The sequence below is a fragment of the Mytilus edulis genome, chromosome 11, assembly GCF_963676685.1.
Source record: "Mytilus edulis chromosome 11, xbMytEdul2.2, whole genome shotgun sequence".
NCBI lineage: Eukaryota > Metazoa > Mollusca > Bivalvia > Mytilida > Mytilidae > Mytilus > Mytilus edulis.
The window spans coordinates 14,470,654-14,486,718 of record NC_092354.1 but is presented as its reverse complement, the minus strand read 5'-3'; the positions used below and the strand labels follow the sequence as shown (position 1 = coordinate 14,486,718).

The following is a 16,065-nucleotide window of genomic DNA, read 5'->3' as shown; positions in this document are numbered from 1 at the left end:
AAAGTATACATACATCCAATGTGCACATTTTTGTTGAAATTAGCATTGGTATGTGTATAATAACTTTTATCAAATTTATTTATTTACCTTCTATAATTTTGTATATCATGTATATATAAGGTTCTAGCATAGTTTTAAACAAGTTTTACATAGAAAGGGATGCCGGTTGTTTACATTAACATTTTTTTCTTTATCCTTTTTTTACTAAAAGAAAAGTGGCCAAACTCAAATTAATCCGATCAAATAACTCGAAAGACACGATCCTAACTGGACATTATACATACCGTGTTAAAACAGTACAACAAAACTAATGTTCCAGAGAAAAGCTAGATGAATAATGATAAAAATGATATTGTTTTCTATAAACACAATGAAAAAATGTATGTTACAGCAATTTTTAATTTAAATAGCATCATATGTTTGCAAAATGAAATTGATAACATTTAAAAAAACATTTTATATCAGATAAAGACGTTGCTGAGAAAGTTTGCAATATTGCATTACACGTTAAACAAAGATAGATACGATAAATTATACACAATTGAAATTAGTAACAGTTTGCTAATATTATGCCAGTAATAATAAAATCTTGAAAAAAGTCTAAAAATGTTCCCTGTCTCTATGCTAGGCAACTAAGTTGTAAGTTACCATCCGTATCATTTCCAATCGGTAAAGATTTTAATAACTTCATTAATTTATTCATGTCTAATGTTTTCTGTAGCTATTTGTAGTATTGACGGTATATCACTTTTTTGTAGCGCATATTTTAAACTGCTGACATATGTTATTACCGTTGCCCTCAAACCTGGGTTGACTGTTTGATCTAAACCCTTATCATGATTTAATTTTGTCTGAAGAAGATGAAGAATTTCTGATGGTGGTTTACAGTTTGTAATACACGTTTCAACATCTGCATTCCATTTAATTAATAGTTTTACAATTTCAATACTCCTTGTCTCAAAATTTTCTAATCCTTGCACACGCTCGACAAAGGATATTACATCTTGTATGATGGAATATTGTGATCGCTCAGGATCACAAACAACACGTAAGGGTGACCAACCGTTTATTTTTTCACATTGTGAGACATCTGCATTGCTCTCTAGTAACAGACGCACTATGTTTACATGTCTTTGTTTACATGCCACATACAATGGAGACTCTCCATTACTGTTACACTGACAGACATTAGCCTTGTTCTGCAGTAACAGTTGAACTGTATCGATGTGACCTCCTTTACAGGCCAAGTACAATGGAGATTCATCATCATTGTTACTGTGAGATACATCAGCATTGTTCAGAAGTAGCAGTTTCACTATATTTGTGTGTCCTTTTTTACCAGCTGCATGTAATGGGGACCACCCATACCTGTTTAACTGAAATTTATCTGCATTTTTCCGCAGCAACAGTTTCGCTGTGTCTTTATGGCCGCCGCCACAGGCTACATAAAATGGAGACTGCCCATCCATATCACACTGTGAAACATCAGCATTATTCTGAAGTAACACTTTCACTGTATTTGTATGTCCTGTTTCACTAGCCACATATAATGGAGACTGCCCTGTTCGATCACACTGCAATATATCAGCATTATTCTCGAGTAACAATTGAACTGTATCTGTATGTCCTCCGTTACTGGCTAGATACAGAGGGGACTTTCCCTCGTTGTCACACTGAGACAAATCAGCACCGTTCTCAAGCAACAACTTCACTGTGTCTGTTTTTCCTGTTTCACAAGCCACATATAATGGTGACTCCCCTGTTTGATTACACTGCAATACATCAGCATTATTCTTGAGTAACAATTGAACTGTGTCTGTATGTCCTCCTTTACATGCCACAAAGAAGGGAGACTGTCCATTATTGTTACGCTGAACAACAAGAGCATTGTTTTGTAGGAGCAGTTTAACCGTATTTGTATGTCCTTCCTCACAGGCTACAAACAATGGAGACTCTCCAAATGTGGTACACTTGACTACATCCGCCTTGTTTTGAAGTAATAAGTTCGCTGTATCTGTGTATCCCCCTTTACATGCCGCATACAATGGAGACTCCCCCTTAGTGTTACACTGAGAGACATCGGCTTTGTTTTCAAGTAAAAATTTCACTATTTCTGTATATCCTCCCTGACATGCCAGGAACAATGGGGACGCTCCTAATTTGGTACAACAAACAACATCAGCATTTATATTAAGAAGCAATTTAGCAATGACTATATAACCTCCAGCACATGCGACATGCAACGGAGATTGTCCTTTATTGTCACACCGAGAGGCATCAGCCTTGTTCTGAAGTAACACTTTCACAGTATTAATGTGTCCTCCTTTACAGGCCACATACAATGGAGACTCTCCTTTGCTGTTACACCGATAGACATCAGCATTGTTCTCGATTAACATGTTTACTATGTCTGCATATCCTCCTTCACAGGCCACAAACAACGATGACATTGCAAAACGATTACATATACAGACATCGCAACTATTATCTAACAAGAGTTTAACTACATTGGTTTTTCCTCCTTTACATGCCTTGTACAAAGGGGAACACCCAAATATATCTGTTCTATTCACATTGCATTTAAGGGATACCACCATAAATTTAACTAAACGAAAGTTGCCAACAAATGCTGCCTCTGTAAGGGGTGTTGTAAATAGCAAGTCAATGTGTTTTTTTTCTTCATTCATCCTCTTCAATAACTCTTTTGTCTCATAACTCCTTTCAAAATACCTTATTAACCTATCTATAAATAACTGAGATCTTAACTGTTTATTATGGAATGTACTAGTAATGCTATACTTTCTTAAATCGCTGAGCAACCTTTTGAAATACTCTTCTTCGTTGTCTCCAGACAGAATAATATTATCTTCGCCTACTGTCTTGCAAAATTCAAAACAGAAATGGTCACGAACAAAAATGGAAGAAGCATGTTTAATAAAACATTCTGTTAGGTGATGGCCACAAATTAGGGCTGCCATTGTATAAATCTTGTCATGGATTATTCTATACTCTGTTCCTATTTGTTTTAAATAGGTACCATCTAATGTGATAAAACCAGATTTTAAAGCATTTCTGGACATTTCTCTGCGTAAGTCTATTTCAAATTCCATAACAATATCTTGAATTTTGCATTTCATTCCCTCTGGAACTGTTTTTAAATTAAGCCAATCTGTATTAAATTTATCAGACAAGATACACAGAACAAGAGCACAAAATTGGTTCTTGTTTGAAGATATGATGTGGTTAATATTTGTTCGAATACTTTCCACTGGAGTTGCGAAAAGTTTGATGACCTCTTCTTTTTCTTTTTCTTTTGACAATCTGCAGAGCAATGGAAAAAAGTCAACATACCCATGGGGCTGCATAATACATTTAATGATGTCCTCATGAATGTATTTCTTCATAATACGCAGTCTTTCTTTTGGCAACAGACAAAACTCTAGTGATAATAAGTTGCAGTGCTTTCTTGTGAATAACGTTAAAAGTTGAAAACGTGCTTCTTTATAAATATGTAATCGACAGGATATAAGTAATTTTGGACCCAACACACGGTCTTCATCGTTATTCTCTACCTTATTTTCTAAAATTTTAAATTTTTTCTGTAGTTGGGAGGAAAATAAATCCCAGTTTTGAAATGACTGTTCATTGAAAGTTTCTTTTCCGCAAATATCATCAACCACAAAAACTTGTCTTTTATTCATATCGTAAAAATGCAAGATATCCAACGGTCCTTCTAAAACAGGTATTATCTCATAATCATATCGGTGGTGTAAGCGGAGGGCAATATGGTGTATATTTGCAGACTTACCACAACCTGAGCTACCTGAAACAACAATACAGCTACTGGATAATAAAGATCTCAGAATGTGACGTGTTGCTCTGGTTGTAACAAAAGTATTTTGGTCTTGCTCCCATTCGCTGATTTCTTGTACATGTTGAGCTGAAAATAGAGGTAACAATAACCACTAATGTAATGTTTTGAATTTTAATCATTATCGTTTTGCAATATTTTGAACAGAAATCGGGACAACTACTTTCAAAAGTAATTTATTTCTTTTCAATTTACTCGTACAGGTTCTTATTACTAAAACAGTGATTTTAAACGTAGCAACTCTTAATTGTCTTAGTTCATCAAAATTTGAAATGTCAATACCTTTTCAGTTCTTCAGTACAAATACAAATAGAGATGTGGTATGATTGCCAAATGAGACAAATTTCAACCAAATTTCAAATGAAGTTTTTGTATGCAATCAAAGACAACCTTTAAACCTTTAACAATGAGAAAAACTATACCGTATGATCGGGATATAATAGCCTCGACATGTAAATATGAAACAATTCAATTAAGAAAACTAACGGCCTAATCTAACAATGATTATAGATTAATATTCAAGGAATTGTCAGTCTGTAAAATATATATTTTTGATACTATATTATATAAAAATAATAAGATGTGATATTGTTGTCAAAGAGACAACTATACATCAGAGTTTCGATAAAGCACACATAGCCATTACAAGTCGGCCTAGGGTCCTCAAAATACAAAAACGTCACAATAAGCTATAAAGCCCCGACATGAATGATATTTATGTGTTTTCAAGAATAAAGTTTAAAAATAGTTTTATGACAAGAAAAAACTTAAAATATGTATTAACTATAACATAAAAACCTTTTCCGACTTTTAAAATAATATGCTGCTACAGTATTTACTCAGCCGTACATAACGAAATTAATCATTTAAATCTGATCATTTTTCTTTTAATGCTACTGCAACTGATTAGACTATTGGTTAAAACGGATCTTGATTTATTAGAATAAGGATTGAACATTTAGTCCATGCAAGAAAAAAACATTATTCGTTGTAACTATTTAAGAAACATTAGAGAAAGTAAAAGAATCTTATTGAAAAACACGACGGGTGCCACATGTGGAGCAGGATATGCTTACCCTTCCGGAGCACCTGAGATCCCCCTAGTTTTATTCGTTAGTTTTCTCTGTTGTGTACTATTGTAAGACGAAGCAACCTGTTACAGGTAAAATATATAAAATTAGCGAATATAAACGGAGACTTTAATGGTAATTTATAAACGAATATCTTTCCATCGAAGTTTTAAATCATAACTGATGACAAGCAATTGCGTAACACACTGTCCTCTGTTAATCCCTACGGAATGTTCAATTGAACAAACTGTCTAAAAGGAAATACTTAAGGAATGATTATAATATTTTACTTGTCTATTAAGAAATAACATAAAAAATGTGATGCACATTTAAGAACCCGCATATTCGAATTATTTGAAGTGTACACCACATTTTTTATGTTATTTCGAATAGACAGAAAAAATATTACAGTTATTTCTTGTAATTTAAACCGTAGTAAACCATGAAAAAACGTTGGTGACGTCACGTTCACATGACTAAATTATGTCTATGAGCTGATAAACAAATAAAATAAAAGCCAAGAAGACGCGTTACATCCAAAATTAATTATTGTGTGTATAAGCTGCAAATATGTAACCTTTGTACTGGCATGGTTTTATGAGAATAAACTATCTATCTACCTATTATGAAAAAAAAAAAATCCTGTGCAATACCGCTTCTAAAGAACTGCCAAAATCCATTGGAGAAGATTTGCTCACATGTTTCTTGAATACTTTTTTTTCAACTCTAAATAGTAATGATATGAATTAAAAAGTCAATTGTTCATGAACAATTGAAAGGTCTTTCATTTTTTCCTGTATTGATAGCTTTCTTAGTTTAAAATTTTATGGTTGCTAGGGACTTATATGTCGTTGCTAAGGACAAAAATGTCATTTCCAGTATTAAAAATTTCATATTTATATAATTCATAGCCTTCTAAATTAAAAAAATATATGGTTGCTAAGGTGTTTTATTTCGTTGTTAGGAACATAGACCTCTGAACAACTCTGTAGATCTTATTATGCTGAACATTTTTGTTATTCAAAGTTTCTTTCTATCTCTTACCTCTTATGAGTTATAAACAAAAAAATCATCATTTCGGACCCGAAAAACAGTTTGGTTTCCTGGGTCCATAATAGTTGGTCCGAAAAGTTTGAATTCACATAGCAAATGTAGATCTGAACTCGACAGATATTTTCGCTATAACATTTTATCAGCCATCTTTTACGGTTATTGAGTAAATTAGATAACAAGCTACATTAAAAATCTAGGTCATGACCTTGACCTTTAACCGTAGGTCAATTTTCATAGTCACGTAAATTAATGATCATTGGGGAAGATTCTAGTTGGCTACAACTTATGGTTCTTAAGTTTAATTGCCAACCGACATCGAATAATTTTCGAAGGGGCATTATTCTTCCAATAAGTCGTTGAATCTTATCAACTATATTTAACGAAGAACCAGGGTCTGGTCCTGAACAAACTCCACCCTTTGTTTTTTTTCTACCTATTTTGCATGTTATGGTTACGGAGTTAAAATGATAACAAGGTTTACGGATAACCGATATAAAGGAAATGTTACGGGGTCGTGCTCTCACCACAAGATAGCTTTTGGTCAACAAATACTAGATACCAACTATCATTTTAACATGTCGCTTACTTTTTTTGAGAAATGTCGTTAAAGTTTGGCGGAAAGAATAATTATAATAACCAGAAGAAATACAGTAAGGTCTTTCTTATAGTTAAAGGTAAGACCTTAATAATAATCATACTTCTAAGAAAATAACTATACGATTGTTCACCAAGTATTATCTTAAACAAGAGATGCATTAGTTTTTCATATTTTTTGCAATAATTATTTAAAAGTACCTAGCAATGATTCAGTTAAAGCGGCTTCGAATTAAAACGAAACTGAAATACCCAGCTATGCATACGAAACTTTACTACTGTGATTCATTTTTATTCGTGGGATAATAAATTCCGTCGCATTTGTGGGTATATTTGAACATACTCGATAATGCAAATTTTATCCAATCTACGAAAATGTGTATCCACAAAAAGAAATGAATCAACAGTATTTCAAATCACTGACCAGTACTGGATATTGATTATATCGATGAGCTGACACAACGTTAGTTGATCGAACGCAAGGCAATTTTTCTCAAGTACCTGAGCTTTCTTATCAAACACGAATTTCAGATAGGTAAAAAGAATTTATATTATTTTCTGGACAAATGATTTAAAAAAAAAGTTTAATATGTACTACTCGGTATGTCTTTAAACTAATGAACGAAGCATGAAATGCATGTCAATAGTACTGTAGTGTGTATATCAATTTTGTAAGTGTAGGTAATTTAATATCTGAAAAATTTAACTGAAATAAATCAAACCCGTTATTGCAATGTTATATCATCGTTGACATATTTGATTAAAACATTAAGTTATGTCAGCAGTTGAGATATTTTTTGGTAAAATTCATACCTCGAATATTTTGTGGAATATGACTCTCATCTTGTTTCTTCTTTTCTTCCTTCAATTTTTCTAAAAATAGAATCAGTTACTCAACCAAACTTTTGACGTAAAGCATGCAACAAAACAATCAATCATATTATTATTATTATAATTATATTATTATTGCCCAACTACAGGAAGAACGAAAAATAATCATCCGACCACTGAGTAAACATGTGAGTACACATTTTTGGTAGATTTGATCGATGAATTGGATTGTTTTACTACATTTATGTAAAATTAATGAAAGTGTATATGGTTCTTCATTTACTTTATTTAATCAAACGTATGACAAATTTGGAAGCTTAAATATTTTGGATAGCCAAATATAACATTACATTCTTCCAAATATCTGTGATTTGGTTTATATTTCATTACTATTAACCATTGAACATTTTCGTCTTTGAAAGAAAGCACCAAACTGTCATTTTCATATACATGTAATTTATGGTGATTAATCCTAGATGTTGTCAACATCAAGATTAGCTAGGAATAAATAGACAATTGTTTGATTACTGCTTTGCATAAATCTTCAGAAAAAACTTCTCATCTTTTAATATGCGGATTTTTTTTAAGGCGAAGTATACGTACAACCTTTTTCAACTTTTGATCTTCAGTGCTGTACAACTTTGTACTTTTTTTCGCTTTCGATCTTTTATATCTGGGCGTCACTGGTGAGTCTTGTGTGGACGAGGCGCGTTTTTGGCGTATTAAATTTTAAACCTGATGCTTTTTGTTATTCATTAATCATGTGTTTCTTTGTCTAATACGTTTGCCTATTTATTTGTATTGTAGTCCTGTAATATTATGTTGTCATTTCTATGTTATATTTAACATTGCCATTAAAGTGCGAGGTTTGATATGCCACAAAACCAGGTTCAACCCACCATTTTTTCCTTTACCAAGTCAGGAATATGGCCATTGTTATATTATAGTTCGTTTCTGTGTGTGTTTTAATTTAACGCTGCGTCGTTTGTTTTCTCTTATTTTTGAGTGTAAATTGACATTGCGATAAGACGTGTCACGGTACTTGTCTATCCCAAATTCATGTATTTTGTTTTGATGTTATATTTGTTATTCTCGTGGGATTTTGTCTGATGCTTGGTCCGTTTCTGTGTGTGTTAGTTACATTGTAGTGTTGTGTCGTTGTTCTCCTCTTATATTTATGCGTTTCCGTCAGTTTTAGTTTGTTATCCCGATTTTGTTTTTTGTCCATGGATTTATGAGTTTGAACATCGGTATACTACTGTTGCCTTTATCTAGCGGAAATCGGGATACAAAACGTGCGTCGCAAGTTATCGCCCTTACTCCAAGAACGGGAAATTGGCACATGGAAGAGAAATCCGGGGAGAAACCGTCATTTCATTGTCTTTGTGTGGTCTATCATCAACACAAACACAAGTTTTCCTGTGCTATCTCAAAATTTCAAAGAAATTATCGGAATAGAGACTAATGGGCAAAATGTACAAAAAAATGAATAAGAAACAAATTTATAACCCAGTAACAAACGAAAACCACTGGAAAACAGGCTCGTGACTAAGGACAGGCACATACATACATAATGTGTCGGGGTTACACATGTTAGCAGGATCCCAATACCCCTAACCTAGGATAGTGGCGTAACAGTACAACATAAGAACGAACTATAAAAATCAATTGAATAATTCTTAACTGATCAGATGGTTACAAATAGAAATACAATTAAAAAAGAGTGGACGTAGACGTGGCCGGGTACTTGTTTATTCAAACATCAAAAAGACACTAAATAAAGAGAGAGTTCTCGCAGTTACTGACAACAGCTAGTTCAAATAGTTATCAAAGGTACCAGGATTATAACTAAGTACGCCAGACGCTCGTTTCGTCAAAGCCATTAACAACTAATCATGCATATAAGACTAAATTATCAATCAGTACACATCCAACATCCAATGGATTAAGTGAAAAGACAATAAACAGTCAGACAAAAACACGATCTTGATCAATTTTAAGATACAGGTATCGACAGATTGTAGATCCATAAATGTGCATATGTATCTAACAAGAATATCAAGTTTTCTTTTAATTTACTGATAACAAAATCAATATCAATACCAATAAAACAATATTCAAAGATATAGTTACAGTGTTGAATTGGTAACCTTTTTTAGAATAAGTTTATTGAAAGGATCAATTAGTTTACCAAGATCAATTCACAATTTATAGTATACATAAGCGTGTAAGCGTTTTATGGTTATACAAGTTTTGTTTATGTTACTCACGCTTTCTAAATATCTGATCCTTTTCTGTAAACTATCTTCGATATCTTTCAATTCATTTCGAACTTTGATAAACTGATCATCTGTCTTCGTACACAAAATCTGTACATATTCACTAAGAACATGTGTCTGTTGGCGAATATCATCCACTATCTCCAACCCTGATATTGTTCCATTCAGAAAATTCTGACCTATAAAATCGAGGTCATATTTTTTTTTAATATTCGCGATTGCATTCGAGTTTATTTTACAGTTAATTGTTTTTTAGCCAAGAAAGAGATGATCTTATCTGTATTTTGCAAAACCCTTTGAAATTTTTGGTCCTCAGTGGTCTTCAATTTCGAACTTTTCTGACTTTGTCACACTTAGGAATATTGAGCGTCACAAATGAGTTTTTTGAAGACGAAAAACGAGTCTGGTGTTCATAATTCAGGCGGAAACCCAGTTGAAATAGAACAAAATAATCGAATCTCTTTGTTAGAGAAGGCGATAAATGCTTTCTGTAAAGTTTACTATAGTAACAAAATGTTTAAAAGTTAATAGAAACAAATAAAACGACAATTTTCTTCTCAATTACGAAGTCTTTTATTTTAAAAACACCATTTTCATAAGTTTTCAATTTATCTATTATATAGTAATGCAGAACAATTATATATCAAGTCGACGACATGGGTATCTATCAAGTTGGATGTAGAAAATGCATAACCTCCGATTTATAAAAAATATACCACTGGCGAGGAACAATCTATTAGTTCAGTAATTGTCGTGTCTGCCCTTCCATTATGTGACTCAAGAAAAAAAAACAAAATGGGTAACAATTGTCTCAAAAAGAGAAAATCGAGTGCACCTTTTTGTGTTAGGGCGTGTTTAAAGTGTATATTTTGACTTGAAAACGTACAAAGCAAGAGTATTTTATATATAATCTCGCTTCAGATTTTATCATTTTTATATATCAAAGCTACAGGTTGACTTGATAACATAAAAAAAATCACAGTACGAAAAGATGAAATATATGGGTGAAGTGAAATACCTATCGAATGAATCACAAAAACAGAGTATGTGTGTACGAATAGCTATTTATTTTTACTAAAAGTACTTTACGACAGTCTTTTAAGTAGGATGATGAAAATGCATATCTTCGAAAAATATATTTTTGTGTGTGTGATAACTAGGGTATATAATCTTCAATCACTGAAAATGTTTAGCCTGACCTTCATCGAAATATCTAATTAGAATTTTTTAAATGTTTAAGAATTTTCAAAAATTCCACCTGACAACCGATTATACAATAGTTTTACGTTGAATCAATGCAGACAAGATAATTAACTGATGTCCATTAGCTAGTAGATACATTTGTCTTTTAAAATATAACTGACATATAAGGATCGTAATGGTGCTATGTGGATAAATTTATCGGTTTTCAAGAGCAAAATTGTCAGCGCGTCATCTCTAGAATGGCTTCCATTTCTTCGATCATTGTGAAAATGAACTGCCGTAAGTGGGAGATAATTTTGACGAAGAAGAAACCTGACTGAATTTAAATCCCAAATCACTGTTTTGATTTAATGTACTATAACAAATTGTCGGAAAATTTGTTAAATTGTGTGTTGTCAGTAATTTGACAAGGATACTTCTTGTATTTGGACCAAAACAATATAGTTTATGTTATCTCTTTTGGACATTGATATCTGTCAGAATACTATGTTTTGTATATTATTTTTTGCAGTTCAGGTAATGGCATCATATTTTGACGCAACAGTAAGAAATATGATTGAGTTTTCCCGTTAAACAGGTTATACACCAGTTTGTGAATTCCATGATTGTGGTCCAATCAAGTAATTTCTTTTATACTGAAACTAGTTGTGTGTTTATTTCCTAAATTTAGTAACATTTCTTTATTTTGTGCAATGTCAATTTCATCACCAATTAGGGGTTCGTTAAGTTTGAAATATGTGTTACAATTTAAATAGCTATCAATGTCTTAATTTAAGATGCAGTTTAAAAACAATATTATTTCAACTTAATGAAAATATAGACTTTTTTGTATTTGACATTTTCCCAGTTTTTTTAGCCTCATACAAAAAAAAAAAATATAGTTCTCTGACATTGACCTTATATTGTATATTAATTTTAAGCTGTTAATTAGCTGTTAATTAGCTGTTAATTTTAGCTGTTAATTAGCTGTTTAGCTGTCTGGTTGCAATATATGAACAAATAAAGCGCGCAATATATTTTTATCAATAAATAAATACCATTTTCTGCCCATTTCTTAAGTTCATCAAGGATTCTGTTTTCATCTCTATTACTCAGTCCAAGGTTTCCAACAAGTCGTTTCATTAAAATGAATGATTGTTTATATTTGGCTAAGGTCCATTCACTGAAGTCACAGTGTGCCCATGGATTTCGGATGCCGAATAGTACCTAAATATTAATATAAAAATGAAAAATATCAATTCAGTCAAAAGAATGCCACTTTTTACAAATTTACCAAAAGTTTTGTCTATACGTTGCGTTTTAAACTATTCAAATATATCCGTATTACAATTTGGTATGCAATTCGTCTACAATAAAGGAAACATACTCGTCATTATGTCGAAAGACGAAACTAATTATGCAGTTAAAAACATGAAAAGAAAGGTTTTAAAAAGTTCTGTCAAAATGGCTAAGACAATTAATGTCTTTGATAAAAAAAACCCGAAGAACTTCAATTGATTAGTACATAGTATGAAAAGTACATTAATTGAAATAACTATACATAGATGATTTTTATTGACAGCTTACAAGTGATAACAACTTAGCGGAATGTATTTTGTAACTCACAGAACTCACATATATATGTCTTATAAATGAGTCTTTTAAGCATACATCATCAGTGATGCTAGATTCGAGAAAATGAAAAAGTCAAATAAAGTACAATGTAGAAGAACATTGATGATATAAGAATTCCGAAACTACGCTTGTTATCAAAAATTCTATTTGTTTATTTAAAAGCAAATAAAGCAAATAAAGCATGGAAAACATACAGACAATGGAACATCTGTATACATGTTTCAAGTATAATAGAGATTTAGTAATACCTTTGTTTTAAATCACAAAAGGCATGCTATTCAATGTTATCTGAAAGCAGACATTCGATTCAAAACATGATCTACGAGATAAAATTGAGAATGAAAATGGGGAATGTGCAAAAGAGACAACAACCCGACCATAGAAAAAAAAACAACAGCAGAAGGTCACCAACAGGTCTTCAATGTAGCGAGAAATTCCAGCACCCGGAGGCGTCCTTCAACTGGCCCCTAAACAAATATATACTAGTTCAGTGATAATGAACGCCATACTAATTTCCAAATTGTACACAAGAAACTAAAATTAAAATAATACAAGACTAACAAAGGCTTAATATTCGGTATTGGTTTTGCTCATTGTTGAAGGCCGTACGGTGACCTATAGTTGTTAGTTTCCGTGTCATTTGGCCTCTTGTGGAGAGTTATCATATTGGCAATCACACCACATCTCTTTTTTTTATTGACCAACGAACCATAAAAAGAGAGAATGGTTTAAAACCACTGATCTGGGTTATTCTTCCTTTTACTCTAACTTCATTTATATTTTTTTCATATGCGTACTTCTTTTTATTTATTTCTTGTATGTTCTGCCTGATCATATCCGGATGAGGGGTCAATACTGAACATCAAAACTAAGCATTGGGCCGTTAGTTTTCTCGTTATTTTACATCGTCATTTCGTGGCCTTTTATAGCTGACTATTCGGTATTGGCTTTGCTCATTGTTGAAGGCCGTACGGTGACCTATAGTTGTTAGTTTCCGTGGCCTCTTGTGGAGAGTTATCATATTGGCAATCACACCACATCTCTTTTTTTATTGACCAACGAACCATAAAAATCGAGGAGATCAGAGGAATCAACTGACATGTACATATTATAATATTCCATACACCAAATATTGTTCAACTATTGACTAACATACTTGATAATTGAAACGAATCGCGAAAAGTTAACGCTGACCAATGACTCATTTGAATAAGTGTGAGGACTTTTTTACCATACTAGACGGACATCCTGACAATACAATTCTTTCACAAACGAAGTATGGTTGTGGTTTTAATTATAGTGCACTATATTTTGACCAAACCACGTGAACATAAAGTTGATCACAAGTCCACAAAATTGAATTAAGGTCGCATGGATATATTTACCTTGCAATGATTTTATTTAATTTTTATACATAATGATGAGCGTTACAAAAGTACCCGAACCATGAAAATGAGGCTAAAGACAACGGACAGGGAAATTTACACCATGGTTCAAATTTATCAAGGATGTATCCAGGTTTTCGACTTTCTTCCTACAGCTATATCAAACGTTATGTTCTAGACTAACCGGTACCGACTGCAAAGGATTAGTACCTATTCATCTAAATATTGCAAGCTAGATAATTGATACCTGTTCAGCATCAGTCTGTATCTTTTTTGGGAATGCACTGATGTTGATGATCATATTAATCAGAGCAGATGAGTCACATGACTCATCAATTGCCGAGTAATGAGCCATTGTAGGCTGTAGGAACAACTTCGACAAATCCACATGACTCATAATATTGTAATCGTAATTTTGGTAGTCTTTTTTCCATTCGGAGTTGATCTTCTTCTTCGGCAGATTTCTGTTGTTGTTGATTGATTCATAATTTAGAAAAAATTGATTGTTCGAAGGATATTTCTTTAAATATCCATGATAAGTCTGTGTATCGATGGTGTCGTTGGTTACAAGTGTTTTATACAAGTTTTCAACAATAGGATCAATAAATGTTCTTAGCAACGGCGAAATAATTGAATGTAGACAAATCCCCACTACCAGCCATGATGTTTTCTCCTCATCTAATTTTCTTGGGGCACCTATAAAAAGATTACTATATGTTGATTAAGAATAACAATTGTAACTCAATTGAATTAATCATGTCGATTTCATACTGTTATGTTTGGTGTTCTGTGTTTGTACAAGGACTTTACAACAAAGGCAATTGGTTAATTCGCAAACTAAGTTAAATCATTATTGCAGTATATATTAACTTTTTTAACATAATGATTGATTGATTGTTGGTTCCTTTACGCCGCATTAGCATAAAAAAGGCTATATCTTGGCGATTTTTAACATAATGACGATAACGCCAACCAACAAAGCTGCAATCCCTCTTTTACTTAAATTTTTATATTAATGTGAAACAATTTCATTTTTATCTCACTATAGAATTAATGACATTAATCCGTTCTTGTACAAACAAACAGTGCAAAAGAGTCCGCTGACACCTTAAAATTATGACACAAAAATGAAAGCTATGCATACTAATCACATGTTTAACTTTTCGGAAAATATCAGTCCTACTTTTGAACAAAAGCAACTGTAGTTAAAAGAAACTTGACAAAAAATATTTAATGAAATTAAAAAAAAAACGCCATTAAAGTACAACACGTTTTTAAGTCAGACCTTGTACATGGATATTAACAATAATTAAAGCAGGTTTTAACTTGATTGCGTTTCAGACTTTCTGTATACCTGTCTCTCTTGGTACATTTGTCTGTATATCTTTTACTTTTGTCTGTAAGTCTGGTGGAATTGTACGCATTAATGGTCTGTGGTCGTTTGGTTCACTCATTTTGTTGTTTTCTTTCAAATTTTCATTTCCATAAATCGCACATGTATAGCTATCTGTAAAAATGAATCCTTCATGAGGATAAGTAGTTCCTGTTCAATTCGTGTCCTGAATTATATTTTTATCAAGAAAAAAAGTAAACAGAGCATATATCAATTCTAAAAACGTAGTTGAAATCAGGGTTTCTGCTGGCGGTCGCCATTTTCGTACTTTGCGAAAAAATGAAAGTTGTGGCGATTAAAATTCGTCATTGGCGAAAGAATTTGGCGAAAACAAATATTTATAATGATTTCAGCCATCTTGCTCTTTTACTAATTTCTGGTTTCTTGGAACAACCCCTCGAATGAGAGTAACCCTTCAATGTAATGACTACACCTTAAATGAGGGATCAATTTCTAGTGATACAAACTTTTGTTTTGTTGTTTCTGGTATTAAATAGTTAAAACATGTCCAAGAATTTTGTTATATTCCGGGACTTATATCTTCCTATTTTCAAAGTAAGTGGCCCCCCCTTTTTTTTTAAAAGTTGTTCAAAATATAATAAATTTTCCACCTTTTAAGTTAAAGATAAAGTTCTACTTTATAAAAGTAAATGTTTAATTTTATTCATTACAATGTAGACTCTAAGATAAGTTTTAGAGAATAATAATAGACGACAACGGGTCAAACTCATCTTATTAAGGAGGGAAGGAGGGGGGGGGGGGGTGAAAAAAA

The 16,065-nt window shown here is 32.4% G+C and overlaps 1 protein-coding gene across 1 annotated transcript; it reads right to left on the bottom strand.

Moving 5' to 3' along the window:
* Positions 1-577: 577 nt before the first annotated feature.
* On the bottom strand, positions 578-15,354 carry LOC139494003 (uncharacterized). The gene is made up of 6 exons (XM_071282170.1): positions 15,255-15,354; positions 14,148-14,596; positions 11,939-12,107; positions 9,686-9,877; positions 7,402-7,461; positions 578-3,940 (listed from the first exon to the last, which is right to left on the bottom strand). Exons 1-6 carry the CDS (start codon positions 15,352-15,354, stop codon positions 696-698), a joined length of 4,215 nt encoding a protein of 1,404 aa, XP_071138271.1. The 3' UTR covers positions 578-695.
* Positions 15,355-16,065: the final 711 nt, after the last annotated feature.

What these genes read in the sequence shown, in the direction of transcription:
- LOC139494003 (XM_071282170.1), bottom strand. Translation starts at nt 15,354, where the DNA reads ATGAGTGAACCAAACGACCACAGACCATTAATGCGTACAATTCCACCA. An exon ending in CAGATATTTAGAAAGCGTGA is followed by an intron (nt 7,462 to 9,685) that starts GTAACATAAACA and finishes TTCTATTTTTAG; the next exon opens with AAAAATTGAAGGAAGAAAAG. An exon ending in TATTCCACAAAATATTCGAG is followed by an intron (nt 3,941 to 7,401) that starts GTATGAATTTTA and finishes CTCTATTTTCAG; the next exon opens with CTCAACATGTACAAGAAATC.